Source organism: Micropterus salmoides, unplaced genomic scaffold (genome assembly GCF_014851395.1).
Source record: "Micropterus salmoides isolate LMB-PRFRI ecotype aquatic unplaced genomic scaffold, ASM1485139v1 Ms_hic_scaffold_4, whole genome shotgun sequence".
In the NCBI taxonomy this organism is placed as follows: Eukaryota; Metazoa; Chordata; class Actinopteri; order Centrarchiformes; family Centrarchidae; genus Micropterus; species Micropterus salmoides.
In genome coordinates, this window is record NW_024043372.1 from 2,531,214 (window position 1) to 2,548,277 (window position 17,064).

General features: G+C 40.0%; 1 protein-coding gene across 1 annotated transcript in view; it reads right to left on the reverse strand.

The window, feature by feature from the left end:
• Positions 1 to 14,991, reverse strand: part of LOC119885460 (E3 ubiquitin-protein ligase RNF123) — a 168,277-nt gene extending 153,286 nt beyond the window's left edge. Inside the window, 8 exon segments of the mRNA XM_038695501.1 lie at positions 7 to 93; positions 786 to 871; positions 1,292 to 1,346; positions 2,969 to 3,066; positions 5,274 to 5,353; positions 7,170 to 7,254; positions 7,557 to 7,702; positions 14,814 to 14,991. Coding sequence (XP_038551429.1) covers positions 7 to 93; positions 786 to 871; positions 1,292 to 1,346; positions 2,969 to 3,066; positions 5,274 to 5,353; positions 7,170 to 7,254; positions 7,557 to 7,638 — 573 coding nt within the window. The 5' untranslated portion in view covers positions 7,639 to 7,702; positions 14,814 to 14,991.
• Positions 14,992 to 17,064: the final 2,073 nt, after the last annotated feature.

Sequence of the window (17,064 nt, forward strand, 5' to 3'; positions counted from 1 at the left end):
CTTCACCTTTCCATAGTTAGTGGTGGTCACGTTCCACTTTCGCACTCTGTTTCCATCGTAAGCGTAGGAGTCAGGAGTGTCGCCCACGCCCTCCTGCGAAGAAAACACAAGATCTCCTGTTCAGCAACACACACTCGGGGTTTGATGTTAACGACTGGGAATGTGTGTACAAGGCGCTGCGTTCACTCCGCAGGCATTATTGCTCAATTCAGATTTATTGTCCAGATCCAATGTTTCTGATTTGACATTGTTTTTTTTTTTAAATGTTCAGACTCCAGTGTGAACGACATCACACACAGAATGCTGTCGTACGGAAGTGAACATGGAGGCCACAGAGGTTAGCGTCTACGGTCTATTTCAGGTGGAAGAAAGGGAATTTGTGACAAAGACAGCAAAGTGATTCATTTTTCATTCCCCGCAGCTCCGTCTAAGGCAAAATGGTGACGCTGGTCGTTGTAGAGTGACGTCAAAGTCATCTGAACTCCAAAATCCAACCTGCGTTTGATTTGCACCACGTATGAAAGAGGCTCAAATCCGAGCTGGAAAAGATCAGATTCTGTGCGGTTTGCTCACACTGTTAGAAACACATCCGACCTCGGTCACACGTGAGCAAAGAAATCAGATCTGGGTCACTTTGTCTGCAGTCTGAACGCAGCCTTATAGACCGTTCTGACACCTGAAATATAAACAGATTTACTGAACACGGCAATAATGAATAGTTGCAGTAACTGTGGCTGTTTGTCACCTTTGTCTCTACAGTGCATGTACTGCGTGTGTGTGTGTACCTCCTGGTTGAAGCGACAGTTGAGAGTACACCACCCGATCTGCATCAGACCCTGGGAGGAGATCAGCACCTCGTACGCCCATTTCCCTGCAGACAGAAACAAAAAGAAAAGACTGTTTGTAGTTTATTCTAAATACTGAGACAGTGCTCGTTTTAAAGCACAGCAGCAGTGGTCTCCGACCTTCTGACTGACCCACAGCTCAGAGCCCATTACACACTGTTAAGGATATAAATGTGACTTTGAGTGTAGTAGCTGAAGAGTTCAACCACACTCAGACCTCTCCAGTCCTGTGTACTATCACAGCTGGATGCCTTCGTTTCTGACAGCGGGGAGCTGTTCTGAAATATTCTCAGTTTAAACACGGACATCATTTGTAGAACACCAGCAGATTGGGAGATTTAATCACTTATACGTGCCACTAAATAACAAATCTGTAGTCCAGCCTGTCCAAGGACCCCTTGGTAACAGCAGAAGTACCTGGTAAAAAGACATAAGAGAGGATTTACCTTTATAAACACATGTGGTGGCTCTGATGGAGCTGAAGTTGCTGTGGCCGATGACCTGAAACCATAAAAAGTCAGAATTATTAGAATGAGCGACACTTGTTAAGGGGTTAGGGGTGGTGATGGAGCAATGGACAAGACACATGCCTTTGGTGTGAGAGACCCGGGTTCAATTCCCCACTGTGACCCATCTACCATTGTGTCCCTGAGCAAGACACTGTAGTTGCTCCAGAGGCGTGCGACCTCTGACATGTATAGCAATTGTAAGTCGCTTTGGATAAAAGCGTCAGCTATATGAATAAATGTTTAATAAATAATTTAATACAGAAACGAGAGAGAGGGCAGATATGAAAGGATTTTACTTTTTAATAGCTTTTATTAAGAAATATGACGGAGAGATCCTGAACAACATGTTACATGTGTCGTTTTCCTCACTATACAAGAGTATTTCAGTGTCATCAAATATTTGCTAAGCTGTAAGCCTTGAAGTAAATTTTCATTTTATATGATAATTTAAATGATCAAATAGGTCTCGCTTTTATTCTTTGATTTAAATGTATTTTTGTGCATTCTTTTTATGTGTTATTTAAAGGGCTGGGCACGTTAACGCGTTATTATCTCGTTAATGCAGTAATTAATCAACGCTGACAATTATTTTATCGCACGTTAATGCAGTCGTTTTGAAAATTATTATTATTTTGAAAGCCCGATGCTCACTGGCTCTGAATACACATCCAGTCAAACCATCGGCCACCCAGACAAGCCGCAGAGGGAGGCTTCGGCAGACTACACTGGACGCAGCGTGTGGGAGAAGCAAGACTCTATAGAGAGTAACCACGGCAACGGCGTCTGTGCGCATCACAGCTGTAGCCAATTTCACCTAAATTAAAATTATAGGCTACATACCGCGACAGATTAACGGGAACGTTAACCCGCTTGTCGCTACGCCTTGAGCTCGAACGCTTCAGCTCACTCTAACAGGGACACTTGATACCTGCCGACTGAACACAGACTGTTTCTGCTGCTCCCTGATAAAAGAAAAATGTTTCTGCTGATACCTGATCAGAAACCCCCAAAGAAAACTGGACTCTGATGGTAACTTGTTATAATAAACTAGATAAAAGGTAACAGCTTTAGTTTAATATTTGATTTCATCAATGTTTAAGTTGAGATTTACAAGAAATATTTTATTGCTGCTGTGTAAAGGGAATACTGTTAGTAAAGAGCTCCTAGTTTGTAGCAGTTTTATAGCAGTACATTTAAATTAGACGCAATTAATCGCAAGAATATCATGCAATTAATGGTGATTAAAAATTTTAATCGTTGCCCAGCATTATTTATTTATTGTACAACATGTCTTATGGCACACTAAGTCCGCCTCGTGTACGAGTTGTGCCATGTAAATAAAGTTCACATACGCCACATTTAACTTTATCTCAAAGCTGTCAGAACCAATTCGTTTTTAGACTAAAGAACTTAACTTGAACAAACTTCCTCTGGCGGATGGGTTAGACTGTCGACAGCGACCGACCCAAACATTCATACTCAGTTGAACTCTGCAGATCAGCAGATTGTCTCTACAAATATCACAAGAGCTGGAACTACAGTCAGTCAACCGCTGCTCTATTTACGGGCTGACGTGATGAATATGGAATAAATACATAGAATACACCATCTTACCCCGAGCAGGTCGTCATCTACAAACAGAAGTCCTTCGAAGCCGCTGGTGTGATCCAGGACGACCGGCTGGGGGCCCAGACGGCCTTCGACAGGCTGATCTGCAGACACACAGAGTCAAACACCGTTAAGCTGCAGCACAATGCAAGAAGCTCCTTCCTGTGTTCAGTCGGAGAGCGTCCACATGAAGCGGAGTACATTTAAAACACTTTTCGTTTCAACCCTTTCGTCCACACGAACAGCGTTTTCCATGTGGAGTTTATTAAGTCACCGTTTCGCACTCGTTCAGTCGTCTGACAGCAGCAACACAAAAATAAATATATGAAAAACAAGTTTATGTTGAATTCAGCTGCTAAAACAGGGTGGCGACGGTCAGAGAGAGCAGGAGGAGACTGAAGGCTGGTTTAATAGAGACACTGGTCTGGAGTCTGTTCAGGAAACATCCAGTCGTCTCTAACGTCCTCTGTGATCGATCATTTTAGACGTCAGTAAAACAGAGCACACGGCTGCTGTCATCAACCTGGATTTATGCTGGTTTAGTCACAGTGCCCGTCTCCCTCCTCAGCGGATGTTGGCTGTGATGCAGTTTTGGGTTTGTAACAGAAAAGAAATGAAGAAGAAGAAGAGATGAAAACTGAGAGTGCGGTGAGGCCGCTGCGGTAAGGACTGGGGTCCCTCTACCAGGGGAGCGATCGGGTCGCCTCAAAGATTTAACAATGTCAGTCGCAACACGAGTGTGTGCGTATGTGAGGGCTTGGTTTATTATGTTGGTGGGGTCCAGAAACTGGGATCCAACAAGGGTCCAACAGTTTAAAGGGCAGCTCCCATCAAAAAGCCAACTCGTTCGTTATTATATACAGTAACTTTGCTAGTGTTTACAGCCAACAGCTGATGAGAGTTGTTCTGGGTCCACGTCAGAGCCCTGACAGGGTTCTACCTGGAGCCGAATTACCTCCGAGGTCGTCTCCTCTCCAAAACAAACAGACCCGCTCAATAAAACATTAAAACACAGCCACGTAGCAACGTTAGCTTTAGCCCTGTAAACAGCTAACAGCTGATCCAGGTCGGCCAGAGAACGCAAGGTAACTTTTCCTTTTTATTTACCAACAGAGCCGTTCTGTAGTTTCACAGCAGAGGAACAAGTAAAATGTTCCCCAGACCTGGATGTCATTGAAAATCTGTGGGGTGATTTGATGCGGGCTGTCCACGCTCGGCAACCGTCAAACCTAACTGAACTGGAGATGTTTTGCAAGGAGGAAAGGTCCAAAATACCTTCATCCAGACACTCATCACAGGCTATAGGAAGCGTCTAGAGGCCGTTATTTCTGCTAACTAAATACTTATTTGATATTTCTGTTAGGGTGCCCAAATGTATGCACTTTCCTTTCCGAGACCATTTTACACGCCTTCATCTCATCACGCCTGGATTATTGCAACAGCCTTTTCACCTGTTTAACCCAAAAATCTATTGATGGACTCCAGACTGTCCAGAACTCAGCTGCCAGGCTTTTAACCAGAACAAAGAAATATGACCACATTACTCCTATTTTAGCTTCATTACACTGGCTCCCAGTATGTTTTAGAATTGACTTTAAAATTCTATTGATCACTTTTAAAGCTCTTCATGGCCTCATTATATTTCTGACCTTTTAGTCCCATACGCACCAGCACGTACCTTGAGATCCTCGGGCAGAGGTCTGTTGTCTGTTCCAGAGTCTGGACTGAAAACTAAAGGGGACAGAGCGTTTGCTGTCAGGGGCCCGAGGCCCCCTTCTTAAAACATACTTTTATAGGAGAGCCTTTCCCGATCTTATTTGACTTTATTTTATCCCTTTTATTTTATTGTATTTTACTAATTTATATTAAATTTTCATGCTCTTATCTTGGTTTTTTTTGTATTATTCTTTACACTTGTTAAAGCACTTTGTAACTTGTTTTTGAAAAGTGCTCTACAAATAAGGATTATTATTAATATTATTATTTTGATGCATATTGCACATTTTTGGTTCATCCAATAAACCTCATTTCACTACTGAAACATTACTGTGTCTTTCAGTTATTTGATAGCTCAAAATGAAATTGCTGATCCAAATACCTAAATATTTTTAAATGAAAATCATGGAAATTGTCAGGGGTGCCTAAACTTTTGCATACGAGTGTATACTGTCTTAGGGTGAGGGCGGAGTGGCGAAACAAGGGATTGGGGGGTTAGGGTTAAGGTTAGGCTTGTAGTTGTGAAGGTGAAGGTTAGGGTAAAGGGCTAGGGAATGCATTATGTCAATATAGAAACAAACGTGTGTGTCCTTACCTCTGATGTCCTCAGTGGGTTCTCCTTCAGACAACAATCTCTCCAGGTGAGTACCAAGATCCTGGAAACCAAGAGGCTTCCTGCGCAAGAGGAAGAGGAAAAACTTTTTAGGAGTAATAACACAAGGAGAACGGAGCCAACAAGAGATCAGCCGAGTGATCGTTTGTTATGCTCAAGCTGAAATGTACCTGCATATGAAAAGTCTATTTATACTAATCAAGTCAAAAGACATTAGGCTGTTCAGATGTGACCAGCGTTAAAAAGAGGCTGCTGTGGGATAGAAAGAGTCCAGGACTGCAGAGCTCTGCACCCAAACAGTAACAACGTAGGCCTGCCATTCATTATAATGCGGGAGGAAACTGATTGGACCGACAGTACGCTGACGAAACACCTGCGCTTTTCACCGCGTAAGAGAGACAAGGTGTGAATGTGAAAAGGTCAGACACCTGGTTTGATAAAATACAGAGAGTCGCTCTGATGCTGATGTTCTCTCGTCCTCGTTATCAGGGGAGCTCAGCGTAGAATTCATTCAGGAAGCAGCTCCTCGTGTTCAGCTGATTACAATGACAACAACGCCTCCGCTCATGGCAGCTGTGACTAATTAACGGGAATTTGCTGAGAACCAAAAGTAAAACGCGTCTGTTGTTGGTTTGTGTGTGACAGAACTCAATTTAAAGATCCTCTGTGAGGGAAGAAGCTCCACTCTGTAACACCACTGTACAACCAGAGGGAGAAAAAGTGTCATATTGGACTGTGTCAGCAGATTAAGGATCAGTGTTTCGACATGTGAAACTCCCACCTGATCCTCACAAAGCCGGCTGCTGGTCTGTAAGGAGGATCACACACACACACACAGGGACATGGTGTCTATGTATAGAGCTGATGGGGGGTAACGTGAATCTGTCTGGGTTAAGAAAAGAGCCCGCTGTAACACTAGTCCAGGTCAGGGTACAAAACACATTCTGTACACACAAATAAACATGTGCTCAGCGTTTCATCAGCTGGGAAAGAGTTATTATCTGTTGCTCAGCACATCTTCTCCAGCCTCCTGTTTCTCTAATCAAACCGACGACACGTTTGTTCATCAGGACCGGCTCCCACGCACAGAACCTCACATGTGAACCTCAAGGTGGCGCTACAGGAGAAAGTCAGAGTATCAAGAAAATCAGTGGGATTCATCCTCTGGGGAGCATGAACACAATTTCAAGGCAGTCCATCCAGCGGTTTTCGAGATATTTCACAGAATAACTAGAAGAAAAGTCACTTGAGTTGTCAGAAAGAGCCACACCGGTTCTTCTAAATACGCTGTTCACCTTGTAACGTGATAAACCCGCTGCCCTGTCTATGACCCAACAATAAAAGATTTTGATGTGAAGCAACAGCAGCTGGAAATTCAAGATTACTTTATTTTTCCCAAAAGCAAATGTTTCTTGGACATAAAGGTCGCTAAATAAAGTAAATACGTACAATTATAGGGCAGTAACAGACGTAGTGCAGACAAAAAACGCATTCAGTCCATACAAACACAGCCTCTCATTTCAGATCCTCCATCTGAGTTTTTAAACCTATTCAGGTGTCTTTTCCTGTATTTTATTGGAACCCTACAGAGTCTACCTGTGGACAGGACATGGAAGAGGTCAGCGATCGTTTTTCCCAGCCTGTTTCACTAATATCTTCTGCTCCCTCGCTCCCATCACTTCCTTTGCTGCGTGGACCAGTCTACTACGTCGTGATTTTGTGACCAAAAAGAAGCTACGTTTCCATGCTCGGCTTGCATCAGCGGCAACTTAACAACGGCTCTGACACACTAAAGCGACCGATACGCAGAAACATAAAAACGTGATCCGAATGTACAGACATGAGGACCCTGATGGACTGAAGTGGGGCCGCCGTTACCTGAGGGAGGCCAGAGCAGGTCCCTGTTTGGTGGAAGGAAACACATGGTGCAGGTAGTCGCTCAGCAACTTCTCATTCACGATACCTGACAGAGGGAGAGAGACAATCATCGCCATCACAATACTGTAAGAAACACGTGTTGCCAGTACATGTACTTAGACCCGTACTTCATCTGTGTACCTGCTCCAAATCCTGTTGCAGCTCTTATGATTTAAAAAAAGATTATCCGATGGTGTCAAGTGACTAATCAATTAATCTTTGCGGCTCTAATGAGGTTACTCGCCTCTGAAATCCCACCAAATCTTCACCATCACCACGTGTGCAGCACAAAGCTACAGCCGACCCTGAACCAACACGTACACGCAGTATTCTCCCAGCGGGACGTACCTGTGGCTTTGGGTTTGTCTGTGTCTGAAGCCAGTCTGTAGTTGCGGCGTGTCAGAGCGGTGCCGCCCCCTTTAGAGCTCATCCTGTCTGCAGACACCTGGGGTCACCTGGGGTCACCTGGGGTCACCTGGGGTCACCAGACACTGCTGAGGAACAGAGAGGGGACATTTAATGACCATTTAACTACTCTAAATACATGAGGCTGAGAATACTTGTGTACTTTTACTGTGGATACTGTAACTACATGAGGCTGAGAATACTTGTGTACTTTTACTGTGGATACTGTAACTACATGAGGCTGAGAATACTTGTGTACTTTTACTGTGGATACTGTAACTACATGAGGCTGAGAATACTTGTGTACTTTTACTGTGGATACTGTAACTACATGAGGCTGAGAATACTTGTGTACTTTTACTGTGGATACTGTAACTACATGAAGCTGAGAATACTTGTGTACTTTTACTGTGGATACTGTAACTACATGAGGCTGAGAATACTTGTGTACTTTTACTGTGGATACTGTAACTACATGAAGCTGAGAATACTTGTGTACTTTTACTGTGGATACTGTAACTACATGAGGCTGAGAATACTTGTGTACTTTTACTGTGGATACTGTAACTACATGAGGCTGAGAATACTTGTGTACTTTTACTGTGGATACTGTAACTACATGAGGCTGAGAATACTTGTGTACTTTTACTGTGGATACTGTAACTACATGAGGCTGAGAATACTTGTGTACTTTTACTGTGGATACTGTAACTACATGAGGCTGAGAATACTTGTGTACTTTTAAATCTGTACTTTTACTGTGGATACTGTAACTACATGAGGCTGAGAATACTTGTGTACTTTTAAATCTGTACTTTTACTGTGGATACTGTAACTACATGAAGCTGAGAATACTTGTATACTTTTCAATCTGTACTTTTACTGTGGATACTGTAACTACATGAAGCTGAGAATACTTGTGTACTTTTACTGTGGATACTGTAACTACATGAGGCTGAGAATACTTGTGTACTTTTCAATCTGTACTTTTACTGTGGATACTGTAACTACATGAGGCTGAGAATACTTGTGTACTTTTAAATCTGTACTTTTACTGTGGATACTGTAACTACATGAAGCTGAGAATACTTGTGTACTTTTACTGTGGATACTGTAACTACATGAAGCTGAGAATACTTGTGTACTTTTACTGTGGATACTGTAACTACATGAAGCTGAGAATACTTGTGTACTTTTAAATCTGTACTTTTACAGTCGATACTGTAACTACATGAAGCTGAGAATACTTGTATACTTTTACTGTCAATACAGTAACTACATGAAGCTGAGAATACTTGTGTACTTTTACTGTGGATACTGTAACTACATGAAGCTGAGAATACTTGTGTACTTTTACTGTCGATACTGTAACTACATGAAGCTGAGAATACTTGTGTACTTTTAAATCTGTACTTTTACTGTGGATACTGTAACTACATGAAGCTGAGAATACTTGTGTACTTTTAAATCTGTACTTTTACTGTGGATACTGTAACTACATGAAGCTGAGAATACTTGTGTACTTTTACTGTAGATACTGTAACTACATGAAGCTGAGAATACTTGTGTACTTTTAAATCTGTACTTTTACTGTGGATACTGTAACTACATGAAGCTGAGAATACTTGTGTACTTTTAAATCTGTACTTTTACTGTGGATACTGTAACTACATGAAGCTGAGAATACTTGTGTACTTTTAAATCTGTACTTTTACTGTGGATACTGTTACTACATGAAGCTGAGAATACTTGTGTACTTTTAAATCTGTACTTTTACAGTCGATACAGTAACTACATGAAGCTGAGAATACTTGTGTACTTTTAAATCTGTACTTTTACAGTCGATACAGTAACTACATGAAGCTGAGAATACTTGTGTACTTTTACTGTGGATACTGTAACTACATGAAGCTGAGAATACTTGTATACTTTTAAATCTGTACTTTTACTGTGGATACTGTAACTACATGAGGCTGAGAATACTTGTGTACTTTTACTGTCGATACTGTAACTACATGAGGCTGAGAATACTTGTGTACTTTTACACTCGATACAGTAACTACATGAGGCTGAGAATACTTGTTTACTTTTAAATCTGTACTTTTACTGTGGATACTGTAACTACATGAAGCTGAGAATACTTGTGTACTTTTACTGTCGATACTGTAACTACATGAGGCTGAGAATACTTGTGTACTTTTACTGTGGATACTGTAACTACATGATGTTGAGAATACTTGTGTACTTTTACTGTGGATACTGTAACTACATGATGCTGAGAATACTTGTACTTTTACTGTGGATACTGTAACTACATGAGGCTGAGAATACTTGTGTACTTTTAAATCTGTACTTTTACTGTGGATACAGTAACTACATGAAGCTGAGAATACTTGTATACTTTTAAATCTGTACTTTTACTGTGGATACTGTAACTACATGAAGCTGAGAATACTTGTGTACTTTTACTGTGGATACTGTAACTACATGAGGCTGAGAATACTTGTGTACTTTTAAATCTGTACTTTTACTGTGGATACTGTAACTACATGAAGCTGAGAATACTTGTGTACTTTTAAATCTGTACTTTTACTGTGGATACTGTAACTACATGAGGCTGAGAATACTTGTGTACTTTTACTGTGGATACTGTAACTACATGAGGCTGAGAATACTTGTGTACTTTTACTGTGGATACTGTAACTACATGAAGCTGAGAATACTTGTGTACTTTTAAATCTGTACTTTTACAGTCGATACTGTAACTACATGAAGCTGAGAATACTTGTGTACTTTTACTGTCGATACTGTAACTACATGAAGCTGAGAATACTTGTGTACTTTTACTGTGGATACTGTAACTACATGAAGCTGAGAATACTTGTGTACTTTTACTGTGGATACTGTAACTACATGAAGCTGAGAATACTTGTGTACTTTTACTATCGATACTGTAACTACATGAGGCTGAGAATACTTGTGTACTTTTAAATCTGTACTTTTACTTTGGATACTGTAACTACATGAAGCTGAGAATACTTGTATACTTTTAAATCTGTACTTTTACTGTGGATACTGTAACTACATGAAGCTGAGAATACTTGTGTACTTTTACTGTAGATACTGTAACTACATGAAGCTGAGAATACTTGTGTACTTTTAAATCTGTACTTTTACTGTGGATACTGTAACTACATGAAGCTGAGAATACTTGTGTACTTTTAAATCTGTACTTTTACTGTGGATACTGTTACTACATGAAGCTGAGAATACTTGTGTACTTTTAAATCTGTACTTTTACTGTGGATACTGTTACTACATGAAGCTGAGAATACTTGTGTACTTTTAAATCTGTACTTTTACTGTGGATACTGTAACTACATGAAGCTGAGAATACTTGTGTACTTTTACAGTCGATACAGTAACTACATGAAGCTGAGAATACTTGTGTACTTTTACTGTCGATACTGTAACTACATGAAGCTGAGAATACTTGTATACTTTTAAATCTGTACTTTTACTGTGGATACTGTAACTACATGAGGCTGAGAATACTTGTGTACTTTTACTGTCGATACTGTAACTACATGAGGCTGAGAATACTTGTGTACTTTTACACTCGATACTGTAACTACATGATGCTGAGAATACTTGTTTACTTTTACTGTGGATACTGTAACTACATGAGGCTGAGAATACTTGTGTACTTTTAAATCTGTACTTTTACTGTGGATACTGTAACTACATGATGCTGAGAATACTTGTGTACTTTTAAATCTGTACTTTTACAGTCGATACTGTAACTACATGATGCTGAGAATACTTGTGTACTTTTACTGTGGATACTGTAACTACATGATGTTGAGAATACTTGTGTACTTTTACTGTGGATACTGTAACTACATGATGTTGAGAATACTTGTGTACTTTTACAGTCGATACTGTAACTACATGATGCTGAGAATACTTGTGTACTTTTACTGTGGATACTGTAACTACATGAGGCTGAGAATACTTGTGTACTTTTACAGTCGATACTGTAACTACATGAAGCTGAGAATACTTGTGTACTTTTACTGTGGATACTGTAACTACATGAAGCTGAGAATACTTGTGTACTTTTACTGTGGATACTGTAACTACATGAAGCTGAGAATACTTGTGTACTTTTACTGTGGATACTGTAACTACATGAAGCTGAGAATACTTGTGTACTTTTAAATCTGTACTTTTACTGTGGATACTGTTACTACATGAAGCTGAGAATACTTGTATACTTTTAAATCTGTACTTTTACTGTGGATACTGTAACTACATGAGGCTGAGAATACTTGTGTACTTTTACTGTGGATACTGTAACTACATGAGGCTGAGAATACTTGTGTACTTTTACACTCGATACAGTAACTACATGAGGCTGAGAATACTTGTGTACTTTTACTGTGGATACTGTAACTACATGAGGCTGAGAATACTTGTGTACTTTTACTGTGGATACTGTAACTACATGAGGCTGAGAATACTTGTGTACTTTTAAATCTGTACTTTTACTGTGGATACTGTAACTACATGAGGCTGAGAATACTTGTGTACTTTTACTGTCGATACTGTAACTACATGAAGCTGAGAATACTTGTGTACTTTTAAATCTGTACTTTTACTGTCGATACTGTAACTACATGAAGCTGAGAATACTTGTGTACTTTTAAATCTGTACTTTTACTGTGGATACTGTTACTACATGAAGCTGAGAATACTTGTGTACTTTTACTGTGGATACTGTAACTACATGAAGCTGAGAATACTTGTGTACTTTTAAATCTGTACTTTTACAGTCGATACTGTAACTACATGAAGCTGAGAATACTTGTGTACTTTTAAATCTGTACTTTTACAGTCGATACTGTAACTACATGAAGCTGAGAATACTTGTATACTTTTAAATCTGTACTTTTACTGTGGATACTGTAACTACATGAGGCTGAGAATACTTGTGTACTTTTAAATCTGTACTTTTACAGTCGATACTGTAACTACATGAAGCTGAGAATACTTGTGCACTTTTAAATCTGTACTTTTACTGTGGATACTGTAACTACATGATGCTGAGAATACTTGTGTACTTTTACAGTCGATACTGTAACTACATGAAGCTGAGAATACTTGTGTACTTTTAAATCTGTACTTTTACAGTCGATACTGTAACTACATGAAGCTGAGAATACTTGTGTACTTTTAAATCTGTACTTTTACAGTCGATACTGTAACTACATGAAGCTGAGAATACTTGTGTACTTTTAAATCTGTACTTTTACAGTTGATACTGTAACTATGAGGCTGAGAATACTTGTGTACTTTTAAATCTGTACTTTTACAGTTGATACTGTAACTATGAGGCTGAGAATACTTGTGTACTTTTAAATCTGTACTTTTACAGTCGATACTGTAACTACATGAAGCTGAGAATACTTGTGTACTTTTAAATCTGTACTTTTACTGTGGATACTGTTACTATATGAGGCTGAGAATACTTGTGTACTTTTAAATCTGTACTTTTACAGTCGATACTGTAACTACATGAAGCTGAGAATACTTGTGCACTTTTAAATCTGTACTTTTACTGTGGATACTGTTACTACATGATACTGAGAATACTTGTGTACTTTTACTGTGGATACTGTAACTACATGAAGCTGAGAATACTTGTGTACTTTTAAATCTGTACTTTTACAGTCGATACTGTAACTACATGAAGCTGAGAATACTTGTGTACTTTTAAATCTGTACTTTTACAGTTGATACTGTAACTATATGAGGCTGAGAATACTTGTGTACTTTTAAATCTGTACTTTTACTGTGGATACTGTAACTACATGATACTGAGAATACTTGTGTACTTTTACAGTCGATACTGTAACTACATGAAGCTGAGAATACTTGTGTACTTTTAAATCTGTACTTTTACAGTCGATACTGTAACTACATGAAGCTGAGAATACTTGTGTACTTTTAAATCTGTACTTTTACAGTCGATACTGTAACTACATGAAGCTGAGAATACTTGTGTACTTTTAAATCTGTACTTTTACAGTTGATACTGTAACTATGAGGCTGAGAATACTTGTGTACTTTTAAATGTGTACTTTTACTGTGGATACTGTAACTACATGATGCTGAGAATACTTGTGTACTTTTAAATCTGTACTTTTACTGTGGATACTGTTACTACATGATGCTGAGAATACTTGTGTACTTTTACTGTGGATACTGTAACTACATGAAGCTGAGAATACTTGTGTACTTTTAAATCTGTACTTTTACTGTGGATACTGTAACTACATGAAGCTGAGAATACTTGTGTACTTTTACTGTGGATACTGTAACTACATGAAGCTGAGAATACTTGTGTACTTTTAAATCTGTACTTTTACTGTGGATACTGTAACTACATGAAGCTGAGAATACTTGTGTACTTTTACTGTGGATACTGTAACTACATGAAGCTGAGAATACTTGTGTACTTTTACTGTGGATACTGTAACTACATGAAGCTGAGAATACTTGTGTACTTTTACTGTGGATACTGTAACTACATGAAGCTGAGAATACTTGTGTACTTTTAAATCTGTACTTTTACAGTCGATACTGTAACTACATGAAGCTGAGAATACTTGTGTACTTTTACTGTGGATACTGTAACTACATGAGGCTGAGTGTACTTTTATGTAAGTAGGGCTTTTAATGAAGGCCTTCTTCATGTAATGGGAGTACTTTTTCATTGCTGTACTTTTACCACAGTACAGAATGAGGGTACTCCTGCCTCTGCTGTCTCTACCAGGTCACCTCACGTAAACTGTGCGCAGCAGTTTCAATGACAGAGAAGCCAAATCAAACCTGGCTGTGTAACAAACCTCCAAGCTAGCGACCAACATCAGCACTAAAAATAAGTTTCCTGGTTTAAGATAAATCTCTTTATCTGGACCAGCTGTCGGGTTAGAGTTACACAAATTACCGGACACGTCCCGTAATAGTTTATAGCACCGCAGAGCTCCACAGCAGTGCGTTACATGTCAGCCCTAGTTAGCTTTGTGGCTAACGGCTCAGTGACAGCAGCAGACTGTTGTGCTAAGCAGCAGCTAGCAGCTAGCAGCTAACGGCGGCTAACGGAACACGACGAGCTGACAGCAGCGACTCTCTTACCCGCTTCTTCGGTCTGCACGAGTCTCTCCTCCCGCTGCCACCCGCTCCTGCTCTGCTATGTTCACTGCTGTTGAAAGGAAAAATATCACACGGGCTGCTGTCGTGAGAAAAAGCTTCTTTTTACCACAACAGTCCTGTGAACGCCTCTCACGTTACGGAGCGCCAGCTGGGACAAAATAAGGCTTCGCGCTTGGGCAAAAAACGCGACTGCTACAGAGAGACTGAGGTTGGCTCCTAAAAAGATGGTATATTTAGCAGAGGTGTTGTTTTACAAGTCACAAGTCAAGTCCCAAGTCCAGACCGGTCGAGACCAACAAGTCAGAGTCAAGTCTCAAGTCAAGACCGACAAGTCTCAAGTCAAGTCTCAAGTCAAGTCTCAAGTCAAGTCCCAAGTCCAGACCCGAGACCAGCAAGTCAGAGTCAAGTCTCAAGTCAAGACCGACAAGTCTCAAGTCAAGTCTCAAGTCAAGTCTCAAGTCAAGTCCCAAGACCAGACCAGTCGAGACCAACAAGTCAGAGTCAAGTCTCAAGTCAAGTCTCAAGTCAAGTCTCAAGTCAAGTCCCGAGACCAGCAAATCAGAGTCAAGTCTCAAGTCAAGTCCCAAGTCCAGACCGGTCGAGACAGGCAAATTAGAGTCAAGTCTCAAGTCAAGTCCCAAGTCCAGACCGGTCGAGACCAACAAGTCTCAAGTCAAGTCCAAAGTCCAGACTGGTCGAGACAGGCAAGTCAGAGTCAAGTCTCAAGTCAAGACCGACAAGTCTCAAGTCAAGTCCCAAGTCCAGACCGGTCGAGACAGGCAAGTCAGAGTCAAGTCTCAAGTCAAGACCGACAAGTCTCAAGTCAAGTCTCAAGTCAAGACCGAGTGAAGTCACAAGTCATTGGTGTTAAAATCAAAGTTGAGTTGCAAGTCTTTTTTAATTTTGTCGAGTCTAAAGCCATCAAATTAGTGACGTGACTCTGACTTGAGTCCAAGTCATGTGACTCGAATCCACACTCCTGCTATTTAGTAACCGATTCTCCATTTTTGTACCACGTATAGCTGTTACAGTAACAGCTGGCTTCGTAGTGAAAGACTTCAGGCTTTTAAACCGCACTTTCTGATTTGTGAAACCTTCATTTCAGGGCAATTTCACTGCTTCTTCTTCACTGAGTCCAGAACCCACTATATCTGGACTTGAATGACAAGTAGACTCTCGGACAGTTTGAAATACAGTTTCAGATGTGTGAAAATTAAATTCTATTTAGAAAACAAAAGATTTCTGCGTTTCGATCATACTGGAGCAGGTCTACATCAGAAACCACTAAAGTTCAAATGTCAAATTAATTGACACTTTAAAAACAACCCTAGTTGACCGAAGTGCTTTCCAAGCTCAGGATGCACAAACATACAAAACAAAGACAGTAGAAAAGGTCAAGGTCTCAAAACTCAACTCGAATTAAAATAAGCAAGGACTTCAGCAGTCTGAGCAGTTCTTATTTGAACAGGTAGAATATTCCAGAGATTTGGAGCCGCCACTGAAAAGACTCGGTCGCCTTTATCATTTACCCTGGATCAGGAGACACTGAGGAGAATCTGAACAGACCTCTTAATTAGTATCATTATTAGGCTAGATTAACATGTAGACTGGTTTAAAAAACATGTTCATGACTATGAAAATAAAAGGTTTTACAAATCTGAGCCGAGCTTTTTATGTGGATGGAGAAAGACCTTTTTTCTATGTTTTTAATAACAGAATAACGATTTCTGAAACTGACTCTAGAGCTTATTTGTTAATCTTGTCCAGTAAGTCAAGTCCTAAATAAAGGATTCACAAATCAGAGAGTGGGCTTTAAGTGGTGCAAACAGGGAAAACCATCCACTAAATCCTCTAAACCTTTTCCTTAATTAGAAGCAGACTTTAGCATCATCAAAAAACAGAGTGACATTTGTCTGTTCTTTTGGGAATTAATTATGGAATAACCCAGAATATGATCATGGTGTCTTTTTGACATTGGAAATGATTTATTAGGCCAAATGGTTCAGGGGAAATCTCATATCTGCTGCTCATGGCTCCTCAGAGATCCCTCCTCGATCCTCGCAGCCTGAAATATTATATTAAATTAATATTATTAGACAGCATGGAAATGTCAAATTGACTCTTAGGATGTTCCCAATCTGCAGTGGTAAACAAAATCGAGAAAAGTACTGTGCAGTGGAAATTAGGCTTTTTCAATTCTGCAAGGATTTGAACCTATCAGACCACTGCAGGG